The 17,076-nt window shown below is 29.8% G+C and overlaps 3 protein-coding genes across 10 annotated transcripts; all 3 read left to right on the forward strand.

Moving 5' to 3' along the window:
• Positions 1 to 100: 100 nt before the first annotated feature.
• LOC103578333 (organic cation transporter protein) lies at positions 101 to 8,932 on the forward strand. Of its 8 annotated transcripts, none has more exons than XM_014443084.2 (12): positions 101 to 337; positions 428 to 551; positions 5,302 to 5,344; positions 5,424 to 5,570; positions 5,659 to 5,926; positions 6,211 to 6,469; positions 6,579 to 6,747; positions 6,830 to 7,063; positions 7,144 to 7,358; positions 7,467 to 7,648; positions 7,769 to 7,905; positions 7,993 to 8,932. In XM_014443084.2, the coding sequence occupies exons 4-12, from the start codon at positions 5,428 to 5,430 to the stop codon at positions 8,132 to 8,134; spliced, it is 1,749 nt and encodes a 582-aa protein (XP_014298570.1). In that variant the 5' UTR covers positions 101 to 337; positions 428 to 551; positions 5,302 to 5,344; positions 5,424 to 5,427; the 3' UTR covers positions 8,135 to 8,932. The 8 variants fall into 8 exon arrangements, with proteins under 8 accessions (XP_014298570.1, XP_008557602.1, XP_053597138.1 ...); XM_008559380.3 differs by adding an exon at positions 616 to 678 and having other exon boundaries at positions 5,302 to 5,570; positions 7,993 to 8,931; XM_053741163.1 differs by having other exon boundaries at positions 431 to 551; positions 5,302 to 5,570; positions 7,993 to 8,931.
• Positions 8,933 to 9,425: 493 nt separating this feature from the next.
• On the forward strand, positions 9,426 to 12,425 carry LOC103578330 (probable pyruvate dehydrogenase E1 component subunit alpha, mitochondrial). The gene is made up of 6 exons (XM_008559360.3): positions 9,426 to 9,673; positions 10,512 to 10,748; positions 10,818 to 11,036; positions 11,108 to 11,356; positions 11,434 to 11,682; positions 11,767 to 12,425. Exons 1-6 carry the CDS (start codon positions 9,623 to 9,625, stop codon positions 11,950 to 11,952), a joined length of 1,191 nt encoding a protein of 396 aa, XP_008557582.1. The 5' UTR covers positions 9,426 to 9,622; the 3' UTR covers positions 11,953 to 12,425.
• A 559-nt stretch (positions 12,426 to 12,984) lies between these two features.
• On the forward strand, positions 12,985 to 16,262 carry LOC103578374 (uncharacterized). Its single transcript, XM_053741583.1, has 10 exons — positions 12,985 to 12,988; positions 13,072 to 13,137; positions 13,211 to 13,372; positions 13,935 to 14,097; positions 14,241 to 14,362; positions 14,417 to 14,655; positions 14,760 to 14,968; positions 15,034 to 15,296; positions 15,786 to 16,073; positions 16,152 to 16,262. Exons 1-10 carry the CDS (start codon positions 12,985 to 12,987, stop codon positions 16,211 to 16,213), a joined length of 1,578 nt encoding a protein of 525 aa, XP_053597558.1. The 3' UTR covers positions 16,214 to 16,262.
• The last annotated feature ends 814 nt before the right edge of the window (positions 16,263 to 17,076 follow it).

A 17,076-nucleotide genomic window follows, 5' to 3' on the forward strand; every position in this document is an offset into this window, starting at 1 on the left:
CACCAGCAGGTCGATTTAATTCATACCACTCTTTCATATCACGTTTGAGTTCAATCGCTGGTCGTTGCTGCTGCTTTTGAAGACTCGAGTTTGCCGGCTACTCGACTGTCGCGCTATTATTTTTGTTATTATTTCCGCTAGTATCAAGTATCATCACATTATATCCCACCTCTACATCACACGCACATTTATTTATTTATTTTAAATATATTTATATATACCAACTTTTATTTATCATCTAAAGTTATAAATTAAAAGTTTTATTATCATTAATATTATAAATAAATTCTAATAAATAATATACGCAACCCATGTGTTCAATGATTACTATCACTAAGTAAGTAAAATATAATCAATAATATATATAAATATGAATTAAAAATCGACTGTCAGCTTTCGTAACTTTACTAATTTATTTTAATTTCAGCAGATAATTAAAAAAGCCGGTAATCGAATGTTAAAAGCATCCACGTGGAGATTTGATCATCACAAACGTCAATTACTGATACATGCAACTCTAATCATTTTAAAATAATTACTAATCATTGGAGGTAATGATCGTCTATGGAATTTTTAATTATTTCAATGGAGATAATGTGAATTATTTTATTTCAGAGCGCATTTATTATTATTATAATCAGTCTATATGAATGCCCTTGCTTACGAAATATATGATAGGTAATAAGTAATGATATGCACTGACGTTTAAATATTAGCTGTTGTTAATAGATAGAGTGGATCCTCACTAAAACTAGTACATTATTGTAATGTATATAAATAACGCGCTTGCGCGTGTAATTCTGAATGATCAAATGTCCTTTACATTTTTATATACATATACTTGGTATATAAATTGTTGTATTATAATATAACTTATAATATACTATTATAGATATATATATATATTTATACATATACATATAGATATATATACACGATACGATACGACTGTCGGTTTTACAACATAATGCCTACAAGTCATTCGACGCGACTCGTTTGACAAAACGCTTCCGTGAAAATCAATTGTCCTACTCTCTTTAGCTTTCATTAAAAAAAAAAAATTAATTATATTTATAATACATATATATATTCTATTCATTGACATTTTCATACTCTAAATATTTTAAACAAGGTAAGAGACCCAGTACCCGATCAGGGGACTAGTTAGTACCGGATCACTCATGTATTTGTGTATCTATATTTAGTAAAATAGATATACAAATACATGAAGTAAGTGAGTACTAGTTCACCGATAAAATACTGGGTCTTTTACACCTCAATGCCAGTTGTTTTTTTAAATTTTTTCGCGCAAGCTTGAATAAATTAATTTATTTCGTTTGTAATTTAGCGCCAGTTTTTTCAAATCGAATTTATTTTTATCCGAGTTCAAGGACGGACAGTACAGGCTAAATTTTCGAATTTTATTCTTCTAATAATAATTGCCACGAATGATAAAAATCTTCCGAAAAAATTTGACTTCTACATTTTTTGAGAAGCTATAAAAATTGTTGTAATAAAAATTGATTAATAAATTAAAAGAAAAGTTAAATTCATAAATTCGGTTACAACCCAGCTTTAAATTAATATTTATAGTATTTATTTATTAATAATATACCAGCAATAATAATTTAAAGCCGAATTAAAAATAAACTTTTAAAAAACTGGCCCTTATTAAGGGCTCAAAAATTTGTGAAATTAAAAATTTATATGATACTACAACTATTTTTATTTGTATAGATGCAAACTCATCACTTACATTCCTTGTTATGTGATAAAGCAATCTTATGATTCGATTTATTGATAGCAAGAGTTATCAAGAGTGTAAAGTAAAAAAATAATTCTTATTTAATAATGAGTTATGACTGAAATTTAAAGTTATATGATAATACATAAATAAAAGATAAAGAATTTCTTTTTAATAACATGAGTAAAGTGTAAAGTCTATTGATTTTATTTATTATTTAGCTGCCTTACAAGTAAATAAAATAAATTTAGCTAAATTTGTACAATCAGCTACAATGTGCAATAATAACAATATCTATGCACACATATATATTTATACAGTTTAGTATGTTTAGCTAGACCCGTATAATGGCGTTAATAATTTTTCGACACAAATTCGTTGATAAGTTTAGTTATAAACCAAAGGAAATACAATCGAGATACTCTAGTTTAGCGATAGATATAAATAATTTAAATAAAACGGATGCAGCAGTTTAACTTGTAGTCTTTTAACTGCGCATGTTTTTCACACTTAATGGGAATGAACTTTTAGCTGTTTTGCGCCTCTAGCATAGTCACCGTCGTTTTACCCCAGGGTGGGTCTGAGTCGTCTGCTCTCGTAGCCAGGCTTTATATTTGCCGGTATATGCCAATAGCAACAACAATATATACAATTACATATTCTATTACTTATATAAAAATGTAAAAAAAAAATAGAAATAGAAATTTGTTTGCGCGCCAACATCTAATGTAAGCTTTTAAAATTAACTCCATATATACAGTTTATTTATTTTTATTTTCGGTCTATTATTTCACCACACAAACAAATACAATAAAATAATTCATCACAACAGCATGTGTGAAATAAAAAAAAATACTCCGAGTGGGTGAGTAGTACAAAGTAAATCGAGAGTGGCATGACTTAAATATTAATAGCGTTAAATTTATATTGTGAGTTTGGAATGTCGTTTGGAGCAAGATTCCCACGCGAACACATTCACGTACACGATGATGATGATGATGATGATGCCAAGAGTAATGTTTGTGTGTAGTACGCATCCACATACTTACCATATCATCGTGCAACGTGTCGTCTGTTATTGTCAGTGTATATAAATTTATAATATTTAAAGCCCCAGTGGTTCCTCATTGCAAATATTTTAATTCAATACTAAATAATAAAATCTACTAACCAGCTGCTGCCGGGCACGCCGCTTTGATGATTAATATATATGTCTATCTTATCTCTATCTCTTATAAATTCCCCCTCTCTTACTTTAATCTTTATTATTATTTGCTTGATATATAGTACGATACGTATATAAATATATATTTATATATTTATTTGAGCTCGTTATCTTTTATATCCATGCGATAGGATTGTAGTGAAACGCGTGTCGAGGTACATATATGCATACCCTAGAGCCTGCAGCACCGGCATTACATGGATTGATGCTGGGGATGTTGATGAGTACGTGAAACCACCGGCGCCATCGATAATCATTTTACGGTCATTCGTTGTTGGTCATTATAGATATAATAAGCTTGTTTTTATTAGAGCTGCAACTTGGATATTTATTATTTTAATTCAGCTCGCTGATGAATAAGTAGGGAGTGGAGATAATAATAGCCGGTAGGACAGTGCAGGTAGATGCAGAGCATCATCATCATCATCGCTGGCACCAGTGGCAAAAACTCGTCTCGTAGAATTTGTATTTATAATTTTTTTACTGTACTGGTTTATACATATTTGCTGTTCTTAAATGCTTTCCCATAATTTGTACTCTAGCTACTGCATTTAATCAAGGTCAGGGGGCTGTTTTGTTCAAGGCTACGGCCCTATCATCAGATCATGTCGTACGATGTGCCACGACCGTACAGCACAAGGAGAGTAGGGGATGATGCTTCGAGAAACTACTGCGGTGGTCCATAAATTCAACCCCTACTCCATCATTTCTCAATCACATTTTTTTATTTTTTTTTATAAATAATTTTATCCTAAGAGCAAGCTCTTGGAACACTAGAGTTTAATTATTATTTTTAAAATTTATCCAATTGTAGATACCACGTGGATTTAAAATAATAACGAGCTCATTAATATGGACAAGCGATGACGAATGAACGGGTGGAAATAGATTGAAGAAAATAATTTTATTTATCTGATGATAAAGGATGGACTGTCTTCTCTGTGTGAATATATGTTAAAGATGAACAAGAAGAAAAAGAAGAAGAAGAAGAAGGGAAGGGGAAGAAGAAGATTATTCTCTGGCCCCCTCGGGAGGATGCAGAGACACTGATGATGCACTTGGTGTACATATACTTTTTTTTTTATATTATTTTTTTTATTTTTCTTTGCATTCGGTCGAGGCGAGGAGAGAAACCAGTTGAGAAGATTTTTCTCGCGGTGGGAACCTATACTACAACCTACTACCGAGCAAGAAATTCTCGCCCTTCACCTCCCTCACGGTATCCACCGCCCCTTTTATATATATACATATATAAATTCTGATCCACTGGCACTCTATTCCAGAAATAGCTTTCGTTATAAATGTGGACTCCGGTCATCTAAAAGGGGATAATGCTCGCGAGCTGTGGAATTTTTATATGGTTAAAAAATAAGTTGAATAAACTAAACTTTTAATTTATTTATCTTTTGTTGCACCTCAAAGGCGCCAAGGTATCAGTGAGTTTTTTGCTAATTTTTTTTCTTCCCAAAAAGAAAAATGAGTGAATTATTGGCTAAGCAGACAAGCGGAGAGACAAAGCAGAAAATATCTCACATGTACGTATTGTACCCGGGGTATGTGTGTCTTACGGTCGATGCTGATCATGCACATTAATGACTTGACCAACCTCTTGCCTGGCTGGCTGGTTACCTGTCGAGACCACAACGTGGGCCATTGACAAGTAGACACACGGTTCATGGTAGGGCGTGTTAAGACGGTAGATAATAATAATAAAGAATAAAAAATAAATAACAAAAGTATAAGTAAAAGACAGTAGACAATACTTGATGCTTAAGCTCAAGTCTTGACCGATGATACGCATTAGTATGAATGTGTATGTATATACATGTATGTATTGGTATATTAAGCCGACCAAGGAATAGACATTGTTGCTACACACACCCTGGGTAACTACTCACTCTCACTCTTACTCCCGCCCTCATCACAACTTACTCGTCGTGACTTGAGAGTCTCTGAGCCGGTTGAGATGCTACCAATGCAACGAACCGTAAGTTAGTCGTTAGTCGGGTTTAAAACTTCACGAGGATCATATCTTGGTCCTATATATTGGTCCATAATAACATTTTACAAACAATATTCAGTACTGTTTAATTATTTATTTCACTCGCACTTAGGTAATTATCAGCAGTTTATTAATTAACTTATTTAATAAATTTGTCCAGGATTTATTAATTAAACGTGACGTTGATTAAGTAAATCAAGAGATTTATTTTTAATTAGACTACTACAGACACTTCAATTTATCATGATAATTTGTTTGTTTTAAGACACCGTCAAATATTATTATCGAGATTGTAAATTTAATCTACAGTAATTTTTTTTATGATTGCAGATATAGGAGAAGAAATAGTATAAGTTACAGAAGATTATTTAAAGTAAGGACCCAACGAGTTGTAGACTTATTTTTTGGTATTGAAAAGGTTTAAAATTTTAAATTTGAAAATTAAATTTGAGGACAATGGCCTACGATGATGTTATTTTACGGATGGGAGAATTCGGGAGATATCAACGTAGAATTTATGTACTTCTGTGCCTTCCAGCAATTATTTGTGCTTTTCATAAAATGGGTGGAGTATTTCTAGGGCCAAAAATGACTACGAGGTAAATAAATATAAATAAAATATTACCAGTTAATTATATCTAGCAATTAAAGTTTGCCTGGTTTTAATAGTTAAATTAATTTTTACAGGTGTTTATTACCTTGGGAAGAAAGTAACGCGTCATTTATAATAGATCCAGTTATTATGAATGGAAGTTATCCCTTGGATGATAAACAGCAGGGACGATCTCAGTGCACGAGACGAGTAAATTTGACGGGATACGTCCCTGAAGGTGCCGAAGGCGGAGGAAATACTGGAAGTAGCGGCGATCCAACAAGGACGTCCAGCGACGGGCTTATGACCTGCCGGGAATTCGTCTTCGACACTAGCATTTACAAAAGTACAACTACCTCGGAGGTATAATATGTTATTAATATAAATATTTTAAATATGAGTAGCAGTAGTCGTAATTACACGTCATCGGCTCGCAGCCTATGCGATCAAAGGATTTATTATAAAAAGTAATTAATTATATATCCTGGGTATGTTCAAGTAGCATGCGATCGTTTCAGATTGCGTGAGAGAAACTGACATTGGCTGCTTGAGAATAAAATAAATAAAAAATCTAAATGAATGAATGAATGAATGAATTGATGAATGAAATATTATAAATATTTACATGTGTGTGTTGTTTGTTTCAGTGGAATTTAGTTTGTGATAAAGCATGGCTGAGAGCTGTTGGAGATTCACTTTTTATGGTAGGAGTGATGCTTGGCTCAATAATATTTGGTGGTTTGTCTGATAAATTTGGACGTAGACCTATTTTCTTCCTGTCTCTAGTAATTCAACTTGTCGGTGGTTTACTTGTTGCTGTTGCGCCGGAATACATTTCCTATGTTATCTTTCGATTGATTGTCGGTTCAACAACGAGCGGTGTATTCTTGGTAGCCTACGTAATCGGTAATGTATAATTGTTGGACACAACTAATTTAAATTCCATAGATTAACTGATGATGATAATGATAACTGATAAGCCAACTTTCTAAGTTTGTTTATTAAAAAATTTTAGCTCTGGAAATGGTCGGCCCGAAGAAACGGTCAGTTGCTGGTGTGGGTTGTCAATTATTTTTCACGCTCGGTTACATACTGACCGCTGCATTCGCTTACTATATTCGTGACTGGAGATATTTACAAATAGCCATCACCTTACCGAGCTTTGCCTTTCTTGTTTACTGGTGGTAATTGTCGTCATCAAACTTACAAACAAGTAATTAATCTTGATGACAATTCATTTTAAATTAATTGATGATTGATGTCTAGGTTTATCCCCGAGTCAGCGCGTTGGCTTCTCACTAAAGGTAAAGATGAAGAAGCTAAAGAATTATTACAGCGAGCCGCTAAAGAAAATGGTATTGAAATACCTCGTGATACATTAGATTGTCTTCTACATGAAAGTAACGGAGATAATGTTCTTGTAAATAGTCAAGCGTCGTTGTTTGATTTATTCCGTACGCCAAATCTCAGAAGAAAGAGTCTGCTTCTTTTCTTCAACTGGTAAATAAAATAATTTAAAAAGTTAGATATATTTATATTTTTAAATAATAAATAATACAAAGTATATAATTTACTTATAGGCTGGTAAACAGTGGAACTTATTATGGTCTTTCGTGGAATGTAAATAATTTAGGAGGAAACGATTATGTTAATTTTGTTATACTCGGTGCTGTTGAAGTACCAGCATACTTATTTCTCATTTTTGTACTAGAACGTTGGGGAAGAAAGAGTATTCTTTGTGGTTGCATGGTTGTTTCTGGTCTTGCCTTAGTAGGAACAATATTTGTTCCCGAAGGTATTTATCCAACTACATTCATTTTATATTTTTTTTAAACACCATTGTCTTGAATTGATAATATTTATACTCTACTCATTATTTATTTTTTTTTTTTTTATTATTTAGAGTATCCATGGATGATTGTCGTACTTGCAATGATTGGTAAATTGGCAATAACATCCTCATACGGTGGCATATATGTTTTTACTGCTGAGCAGTTTCCTACGGTTGTACGAAACGTTGGCCTTGGTGCCTGTTCAACTTTCGCCAGAATTGGCGGTGTCATTGCACCCTATGTTAATTATTTAGTACGTACTTTTTATAGAATTAGACAGCTTGGTATTATTTTGTAAATTAACAATATCTTGATTATGAAAAAAAAAATTCATTAATGTGTTTGATGTAAACTTTTTTTTTTTTAATTGCAGGCTGAAATATGGAAACCTTTGCCTCTAGTTATATTTGGAGCGTGTGCACTTGCTGGTGGTTTGATATCACTCATGTTACCTGAAACACTCAATAAAAAATTACCCGAGACTATTGAAGACGGTGAATTATTTGGATTGTTAGTATTATTTAATTTTGTTAATTAATTATTGTACATTTTATTATAGTTAATTAATAATTTTTTTTTTTAATTTATTTATTATAGAAAAGACAAAACTTCAAAATCGAAGAAAGACAAAAATCGTGAACTAAAGCAGCTTGATGTTCATCATTTAAATGACACCGACTCAATAAAACCATTGAAGCCAGTAGAAAATGGAATTCATGATTCGAAGCAAAATGGATGACGTTCATCAGCTTATTGAAATTTGGAAAAGATGTTTGCAGTATTCGAGGATTTTTTTTAATCTACCAAGCGTTAAATACGTTTTTTAAAAAAAATAAATAAAAAACAAAAAAAAAAATAAGTAAATAAATAAAAGGAACAAATGCCAAGTGTACCTTTGTACCGCAATTGTTGTCATTAGGGTAATACAGAACATTTGATTGTTCAAATTTATCACAAGCACTGCGCTTTGATGCTAAAAATAAACAATTATGGTTGTGTGACTAAATTTTACGGAAAGTTTTTTAACAATGTAACTTTTTTGTTTTATATAAATATTTAAATTGCAAATGACAGATGAATGACTGATAACTTTATAATCGTAATAAAATAAGAAAAAACCAACGCGCACTTTTATATTACTATACATCACTGAATTGTTATAATAAATTAATTTGTTGTATCATTTTGACTACTGCTTGTATAGCAGTACTAAAAATTTCATTAAATTCCTTTTTATACAAAATAAGTACATGATTTTTTTAACAATTAATTGTGAGTCATTTTTATTTTTATTCAATTACCCGAGCATATTATTTATCTACAAAAATTTTAATTTTAAATGAAATAACAGAATAAGATACCGTCCAAGTTTGCTCGAACTTGTCCAGGTTTTTTAAAAAAACTTTCTAGCAGCTGAACTTTTTGTTCGCATGAAAGATTATTTAATTTACAAAAAGTTGCTCTTAATTATTAAAAATTAAATGAGTGTGAATATAGCAGACATGCGACAATTAATTTTTAAAAATACCCGCACTATTATTCAATTATTTAAATATTTACGTATTTTTCAATTGTTATTGTACTTATATTTTATTTATTTATTTAAAAATTTCAAACTGTCAGCTACAGTCACATTCATAAAAATTAATTCATTTAAATGAAAATAAAAAAGTATTTTTCTTCAAAAGAAACAAAGTGTTACGATTTCATTTATTTTACTGCAAATTTAAAAAATTCAAGCCCGAGTTTTTTTTCAAAATGTCAGATTTTTTAAATTTATCATTCCGCGGTTCAAAAAATTACAGTTAATAATTCTAGCACAAGATTAAGATTAAGATAAGCCGGTGATCAAAATGTCAGATGAATTATTAATCATATTCAAAATTTTTACTCAACATCTCCAATCGGTTACCCAGAGTCATCTGCTGTTAACTTTTCCAACTTGTTCCTTATCTAAAATTGATGATAAGAGTTACCTTCAAAAAGAAATACAGAAACAGACTTGCCGTATATGACGTAAAAATATATATTTTTATCTGTTCACTGACTATACTTGCAAAAATATAACCTATATATATTTATGTGGGTATATATTTGCAAGTATTACATAGTTAAGCAGTGTCACAAGTGTGGTCGTACTAGTTGTCGATCAGGCGATAGATAAAATAAATTTAGAATAAGAATAAAATTTGAAAAGAATCTCATACTATAAAACGATCATACGAAAATGATGGCGAACTGTGTAAAGAATATTGGCCGTGAGGCTTCACGACGTAATGTAAGCTTTTAATTAATAACATTTACTCCATAGTTAATAAATAATTACTATTTATTTTTTATTAATTATTTTATATTTCTTACTGCATTTAAATTTATGACCTTCATTCACGTATTGAAGGTGCATTTACGAGACTAACTATTTATCAACATGACTATATATATATATTTAGTTATCAGTTAAATAAAAAAAAACATTTTTTTCCCTTTATTATGGTTTAATCATCGATGATCTCTCTCTTGCCTTTTATTGCTTGACGAATCTTGGCCACGGGCAAGTTCGCAACATGGAACGAGGTAAATATACCTCTAAAATGTTATGTGTGAATGTACCTGACAATCAGCAATTTTATAATTTAAAAAAGAAATAAATTAAATGTAAGTAATAAAAGATTTTAAAAATGCGCTTTTAAAATATTGAAAAATAAATTCGCGCATTTTTTTAAATTTCATTATTTTAATTTATTAATTTATTTATTTATTCAAAAATTGTCTCATATCTGGTACATTGACTTAAAGTTTATGATACTTGTTAGCCGAAGTCTAATAATTTTTTGATTTTTTTTAAAACTATAAATTATAAAAAAAAATACGAAAATTGTTAATTGTCTTCTAACTTCAAAACCATTTAAATGTTAAAGAATTAAATTAATTATTTTTTAAAGCACTTGTGTAATTTATTTATGTCAAGTATTTTTTGTATGTCAGTGTTAGAATTTCACGCGAATCACTAAAAAATATGTTTCTCACAAAATTAAAAAATTTTATTTTTACTGGGATCTGAGTAACAATCAGTTTTTTTTTGTAATTAATGTAAATTGTTGATTAATATGTTACAGATATTCTCAGTATTTTCTGGTGGACGAAACAATTACGCTACAGAAGCTTCATTTGAAACAAAACCATTCAGACTACATAAATTAGACTCCGGACCATCAACAAAAGTATCAGTGACACGAGAAGATGCTTTGGATATTTATAAAAAATTACATACCATTAGACGGATAGAAACAGCTGCTGGTAATCTTTACAAGGAAAAAATAGTCCGCGGTTTTTGTCATTTGTATTCTGGACAAGTGAGTTTTTAAAAAAATTATAAATAATTTTATTGTCAAATAATATTTAATAATTAATTAATTAAATAGGAAGCATGTGCTGTGGGAATGACAGCAGCTTTACGGCCACAGGACTCCGTAATCACGGCTTACCGTGCCCACGGCTGGACCTACTTGATGGGAATCCCACCAGTTGGAGTACTTTCTGAATTGACAGGCAGACAAAGTGGAAATGCTCGTGGTAAAGGAGGTTCTATGCACATGTATGCTAAAAATTTCTACGGAGGAAACGGTATCGTCGGTGCCCAGGTACTTGAGTCAATCATCCGCGAGTTACAACGTTATTTAAATTATTTTAATATTTTTAAAATAAAATTCAGGTGCCACTTGGTGCTGGAATAGCTTTTGCACACAAGTACCGTGGAGATGGAGGCGTATGTTTGGCGTTATACGGTGACGGAGCCGCCAATCAAGGTCAGATATTCGAAGTTTACAACATGTCTAAACTCTGGGACGTACCATGCATTTTTATTTGTGAAAATAATCAGTATGGAATGGGTACAAGTGCTGACAGAGCTGCTGCTAATACAGAATATTATACACGTGGTGATTACATACCTGGAATTTGGGTAATTACTTTAAGTAAATTAGGACTAATAAATATTATGGTAGTTGATACAGACAATTAATTGATTAATTGATTCAGGTTGATGGTATGGATGTATTAGCTGTCAGAGAAGCTATGAGATTTGCTATTAAATACTGCACATCTGGTAAAGGGCCTCTTGTGATGGAAACAATGACATACAGATACAGTGGCCACAGTATGTCAGATCCTGGCACAAGTTACAGAACTCGAGAAGAAATTCAAGAAGTTCGACAAACTCGTGACCCAATTACTGGCTTCAAGGAGCGCATTCTTAATGCAAATCTTGTTTCTGCTGATGACTTGAAGGTTTGTTCGATAAAATATAAAAAAAGACATCAAATTTTGATTTCATTCAATTATTATTATTAATATTTTATGTATCTATCCCAGCAATTGGAGTCAGAAATAAAGAAAGAAGTTGACGAAGCTGTGAAAGTCGCCAAGAGTGATAAAGAAATCGATGATCACGAACTGAGTGCTGACGTTTATGCCAACTGCTTAGAAAATGAAATTCGCAATGTAACACCATTCACTTCACTGAAGCACAGTAGGATTGGACCAGCTGTCAATGCTTGAATCATATCGAAAATTTTTTATAGTTAAATTTTTTCAATAATTAAATAATTTAATTATTAATTAAATAAATTAATCCGGCAGTACATCTTGTCGTGGCATCTTAGCTGGTGCATTAAATTAAAACAATAAATCTCTCGATAAAAACAAATCGACATAGTTAATTTAAATAAATTATTTTAAAAAATATCAGTTCCTTGTTGTCCATTAGATTGAAAATGTAAAATAATTGAACCGATTATCAATTGAATTTAAAAATAAATGATCACTGTAAATTTATTACTTATAATGACTCGTTAATTTATGTATTGTAATTGTAAAACTGTTATAACTCCAGTAGTGTTTAACGACTGTATGTTGAAATTAAGTGAACAATTTTTTACGTAACAATTAATTGTCGCTTAAAATTCAACAAAAAGTTAATTTATTTTTCCTGCAATTAAATTATTGATGAATTTAAAATGATAAAAAAATTATTAAGCATGCGCATTAATTTATTAAAACATTTAACGAAAAGTCAATGTGGCATTTTTGTTCCTCGAAATTAAATAGGGAACGAAAGCGAAGTTTCTATCAACGTGTGATTAAAATCATCATTTATTGATATTAAATAAAAATAATATTGTATTCAGTTCTATTTGTTGATAGTTGGAATAAAATACGGATTTTATAATTTGATAGGTACAATATTGTCTTACATTATGTAAAAGAATATGTGTATGAAAATGTATCGGTACGGAAAATTGTTACTCCGTTCTTTAAATTACAGCGAATAATACAAAGACATAAATAGAAAAAAATACTAATTTCCGGATAGTAATAAAAATGATATGAGTAAGGATTTTTTTTTTCATCAGGACGTAGGGGAATAAAAAATTTTTGTTTGTAATATCATCCCATGAGACTTTTTCTCATCAGTAGTTTCCGGACTGTCGTAGATAAATCTGTTGATTGCTATCATAATTAATATCACGTATTTAATTTAATTTTATTTATTTATTTATTATCCAGAAAACTCAAGATTATTTTATCGCAATGGGTAAATTACTTCAATTACCTTCTTAGTATAAAAATTTATTTTAAAAATACAATTAAAGATAATTGATATTTAAAAAATTTCAGACAAGAAAAGTAAATCAGACATAAAAAACAAAAGCGTTGATTTCGAAACGGCTATTTCATTGTGCCGTAAGTTTTTAAGTAATTGATTTAAATAAATTACTAATTATTTAATTATTACTCTTTTTTTTTTTTTTGATAGAATATGGAAAATTTCATTACAGTATTGTATTTTTGTGCGGTCTTATATTTTTATTTGGAGGAAGTCAGAGCGGAATAAATGCTTACATTATTCCCGCAGCAGAATGTGATCTAAACTTAAACTCTCGCCAAAAAGGACTCATCAATTCAGCATTTTTAATCGGTAAAAATTATAATTATTCATTAGTATATAAATTCAAAAATTTTTAACTTAACATTTTAATCCCATCTTTTTATTTTAAACAAGTTTTCTCAAGTTCATTTTCAAAGTCATTCTAAATCCCACGTGACTTTATTATGATACTCAAGTTCACCAATGTCCAATAATTTTTGAATTTTTTTAGAAACAATGAATTATTAAAAAAAAAGTATTTCAAAAAATTACACCTATAGGTATTTTAATTTCCTACATGTGCATATTTTTAGTTTTTTTAAAAATTGATTTGTCAAGTGTTAACTGGTCTTCTAACTTCAAGATTACACTTAATTAATTCAAATTTAAAAAAATATCTACAATACGACTAAAATTTAAAAATCTAATTCTCACTGATATTATATTTTATTTTTATCCGAGCATGCAATAGAAGAAATGACATTACAACTTTTTTTCTGTCAATAAAGACTATAAATTTGTCTCGAGTATTTTTTATCATCGAAGAAAACACTTATAAAGTTTATAGACCGTAGACATAAGAGTATTGATAGGAAATATATTTTAATTTAAGGCGGTATGTCAAGTTCATTTCTTTGGGGGATATTGGCTAATGCTTATGGCCGGAAGAAGATTCTTGTTGGTACTTTATTAACTGATAGCCTTCTCACGTTTTTATCGAGTCTTTCTCAGAGCTTCGAGGTTCTCGTTGTCTTCCGAGCACTCGCTGGTTTTTTGTAAGTCTTGTTCCTCACTTGTTGATCCATCAAAGTATTTATACTCATATATATATATATATATATATATATATATATATAATACGCCCATAAATTTATTTTATAATTACAAAATATAAATAATTTATTAATGTTTTTAATAGAATTGGTGCTCCAGGTTCATTAATTTATAATTATCTTAGTGAATTTCATCCATCTAAATTACGCGTTAGATGTATTTGCATTATTGGTTTTTTTTGGACATCTGCATCATTATTATTACCAGGTAATTACTGTAATAATAATTAATAATTAAATATTTTATTTATTAACTTTTTAGGTCTCGCATGGTTTATAATTCCTCTTAAATTTTCATTTGAATTCGCGGGTTTTATTTTAAATTCATGGAGAATTTATCTCGGATTAATCGGAGTTCCAACTTTTATAATGGGATTTATACTTACGATGTACCCGGAAAGTCCAAAGTATTTATTATCTCGCGGTAGAAAACAAGAAGCCCTTGAGATTCTTGGGCAAATCTATTCCGTCAATACTGGACGAGACAAGTCCGACTATCCTGTTAGTACATTTTGAGTTTTAAAACCAGCCAATTATATATTTTTCCTCAATCTAATAATTCCGATCAACAATTACTCGGCTCTTTCTTTTACTAAATATTCAAGGTCAAGGAACTGAAAATATCCAGCGATGAGATTGATGACAAAAACGCACTGGCTGTTATAGCTGCAGATTGTTGCAATGATCAGTCTAATTTACTTGTCATAAAAAAACTTTTAGCGGACGCATGGCGACAAGGAGCTTCTCTCACGACTCCTCCTCTTGTAAAATGGGCTGTCTTATGCTGGACTATTTATTTTACTAATTTATTTGGGTAAATATTTTTTACATACACGATAAATAGTTAATAATAATAATAATAATAATAATTGTAATTAGATGGTATGGACTCGGCATATGGATGCCAGAACTATTGAATCGGTTTGAAAATTTCTATCTTCTCCATCCAAATGTGACGACTGCAAGTATAACTGAGTTGGTATCATTAAACACAACATCACCAATTCTTAAATACGACTGTGAAAATCATAGTATGAATGAAAAAGTATTTATTAACACATTAATGATAAACGCCGCATGTTCAATAGGAAATATTATATGTATTTACTTATCTAATCACGTCGGGCGACGTACTATTCCCGGTAATTATTTCAATAATTGGATAATTTCTGTTATTATTTGTCAGTAATCTGTCATTAGTTATAATTGTTTATTTTTTACATTTATGAAGAGCGCGCGAATACTTCGGCCTACGAATTTTTCGCGCCAAATTTAAATGTTTGAATTAGTGACCAGTTTTCAAAATATGGAAAGAATATTAATTATTGTGGTAAATTTTTTATGATCACAAGTTTGATAAAAATTTTACTCAAACTTTGAACCAAATATTTGAATTATTTAGATGTCACAAAGACAAGTGTGCTACTTGGGGCACGCACTGATTTTTCAATTATTTAAATACGAATTTCAAAATTTTTATTCGTCACATTTTATTTACTTATTTGAAAATTCAAAAAATTGATAATTGTCAGTTACATTTATACTTATTTCTTTATATTAATATATATAATATTAAATTTTCCCGCAAACTCACCTTATATTAATATATTTTTTTAATTTTATTTGTACAGTAACAACATCAATCGTAGCAGGAACAGCGGGAATAGCTTTGTACTTCGTTAAATCCCCTACACAAATCATAATCATAGCTGGTATATTTTCAGTAGCAATGACTGCTGCAAATATTGTTCTGAATAGTATAATTGTTGACATATTTCCAACTCATGTAAGCGCACTCGCGGTAAGTATGAATTCATGTTTCGGTCGCATTGGTGCCATTGTTAGTAACGTTGCATTTGGATTGCTTGTTGACGTCAGCAGCGAAGTACTAATTTTTCTTGTGGCTGGTACTATTATCGGTAAGACTTTGAATTAATTAATAAATCAATTAATGAATTGACTGATGATTAATTAAAAATAAATTTAAAAATTTTCAGCGGGTGGTCTGCTGTCGTTTTTACTGCCGGGAAAAAATAATCCTAAAATAATTGAAACTTGATGAGTAAATAAATGAATAATTAATAATCAAAAGTAAATAAAAAATACAAATATTTAATAGTTAATCTCATGTATATTTTTTGTTTAAAAAGTTTTTTTCATTTTTTTAGTTTTCATAAAAATCAATAAAATAATCCAGTCAACTTTGTTTCATCTTACACATATATATACGTCATTTGTTTTAGTATATTTATTTATTTTTTTTTTAGTCATCAACTGATACACCAGATAACTAGTAAATTTAATACTAGTGATCTAGGTACATTGCGCGTGCCGCAGTCAACTCGATTTAAAACTTATGGAAAATAAAAATTTTTTTGTTAAATAAAATAAAATAATTAATCCGGGTTTAAATAAAATAACACCCGGTGCAATTTGTTCGTAATCGCATAATCACGTTTCGTTAATTAATTATTTTCGTCTGGCCTATTGCTTTCTTTTTAAATTTATTGCCGCCTTAAATTCGACACATCGCATTTACCGCGATGACGAACAAGACTATCGGCGCAACTTTAATTTTTTTTTTTATCTTTTTCAATATACACATTACTCTAAACTGTTATAAATAAATATATATGTATATATATATATATTTATACGCACAATTAATAATGATATTAATATTTATAATAATAAGAATAATAATAATTAATAATAATCGTAATTGTTACTATCAATATTAATATTAAAAAAACCATACAATATACAAGAGTAATCCGCCTTTGTTAATTAAATATTTATATGAATACAAAAATTTGCGGACAAATACATTCAACTTTCCCTTCTTTATATTTTAAATTTTTATTTTTATTATTTTGTTGCAACAATTTATTTAAATTATTATTAATACTTATTAATTAAGTA

Source organism: Microplitis demolitor, chromosome 8 (genome assembly GCF_026212275.2).
Source record: "Microplitis demolitor isolate Queensland-Clemson2020A chromosome 8, iyMicDemo2.1a, whole genome shotgun sequence".
NCBI lineage: Eukaryota > Metazoa > Arthropoda > Insecta > Hymenoptera > Braconidae > Microplitis > Microplitis demolitor.

Excerpts from the sequence above, each read along its gene's own strand:
- LOC103578333 (XM_014443084.2), top strand. The coding sequence starts at position 5,428 with ATGGCCTACGATGATGTTATTTTACGGATGGGAGAATTCGGGAGATAT. Across the intron at positions 5,927-6,210 it reads AAAGTACAACTACCTCGGAG|TGGAATTTAGTTTGTGATAA; the intron begins GTATAATATGTT and ends TGTTTGTTTCAG. Across the intron at positions 6,748-6,829 it reads GCCTTTCTTGTTTACTGGTG|GTTTATCCCCGAGTCAGCGC; the intron begins GTAATTGTCGTC and ends ATTGATGTCTAG.
- LOC103578374 (XM_053741583.1), top strand. Across the intron at positions 14,363-14,416 it reads TGCATCATTATTATTACCAG|GTCTCGCATGGTTTATAATT; the intron begins GTAATTACTGTA and ends TTAACTTTTTAG. Across the intron at positions 15,297-15,785 it reads CGGGCGACGTACTATTCCCG|TAACAACATCAATCGTAGCA; the intron begins GTAATTATTTCA and ends TTATTTGTACAG.
- LOC103578330 (XM_008559360.3), top strand. The coding sequence starts at position 9,623 with ATGATGGCGAACTGTGTAAAGAATATTGGCCGTGAGGCTTCACGACGT. Across the intron at positions 11,037-11,107 it reads ACGGTATCGTCGGTGCCCAG|GTGCCACTTGGTGCTGGAAT; the intron begins GTACTTGAGTCA and ends AATAAAATTCAG. Across the intron at positions 11,357-11,433 it reads ATTACATACCTGGAATTTGG|GTTGATGGTATGGATGTATT; the intron begins GTAATTACTTTA and ends TAATTGATTCAG.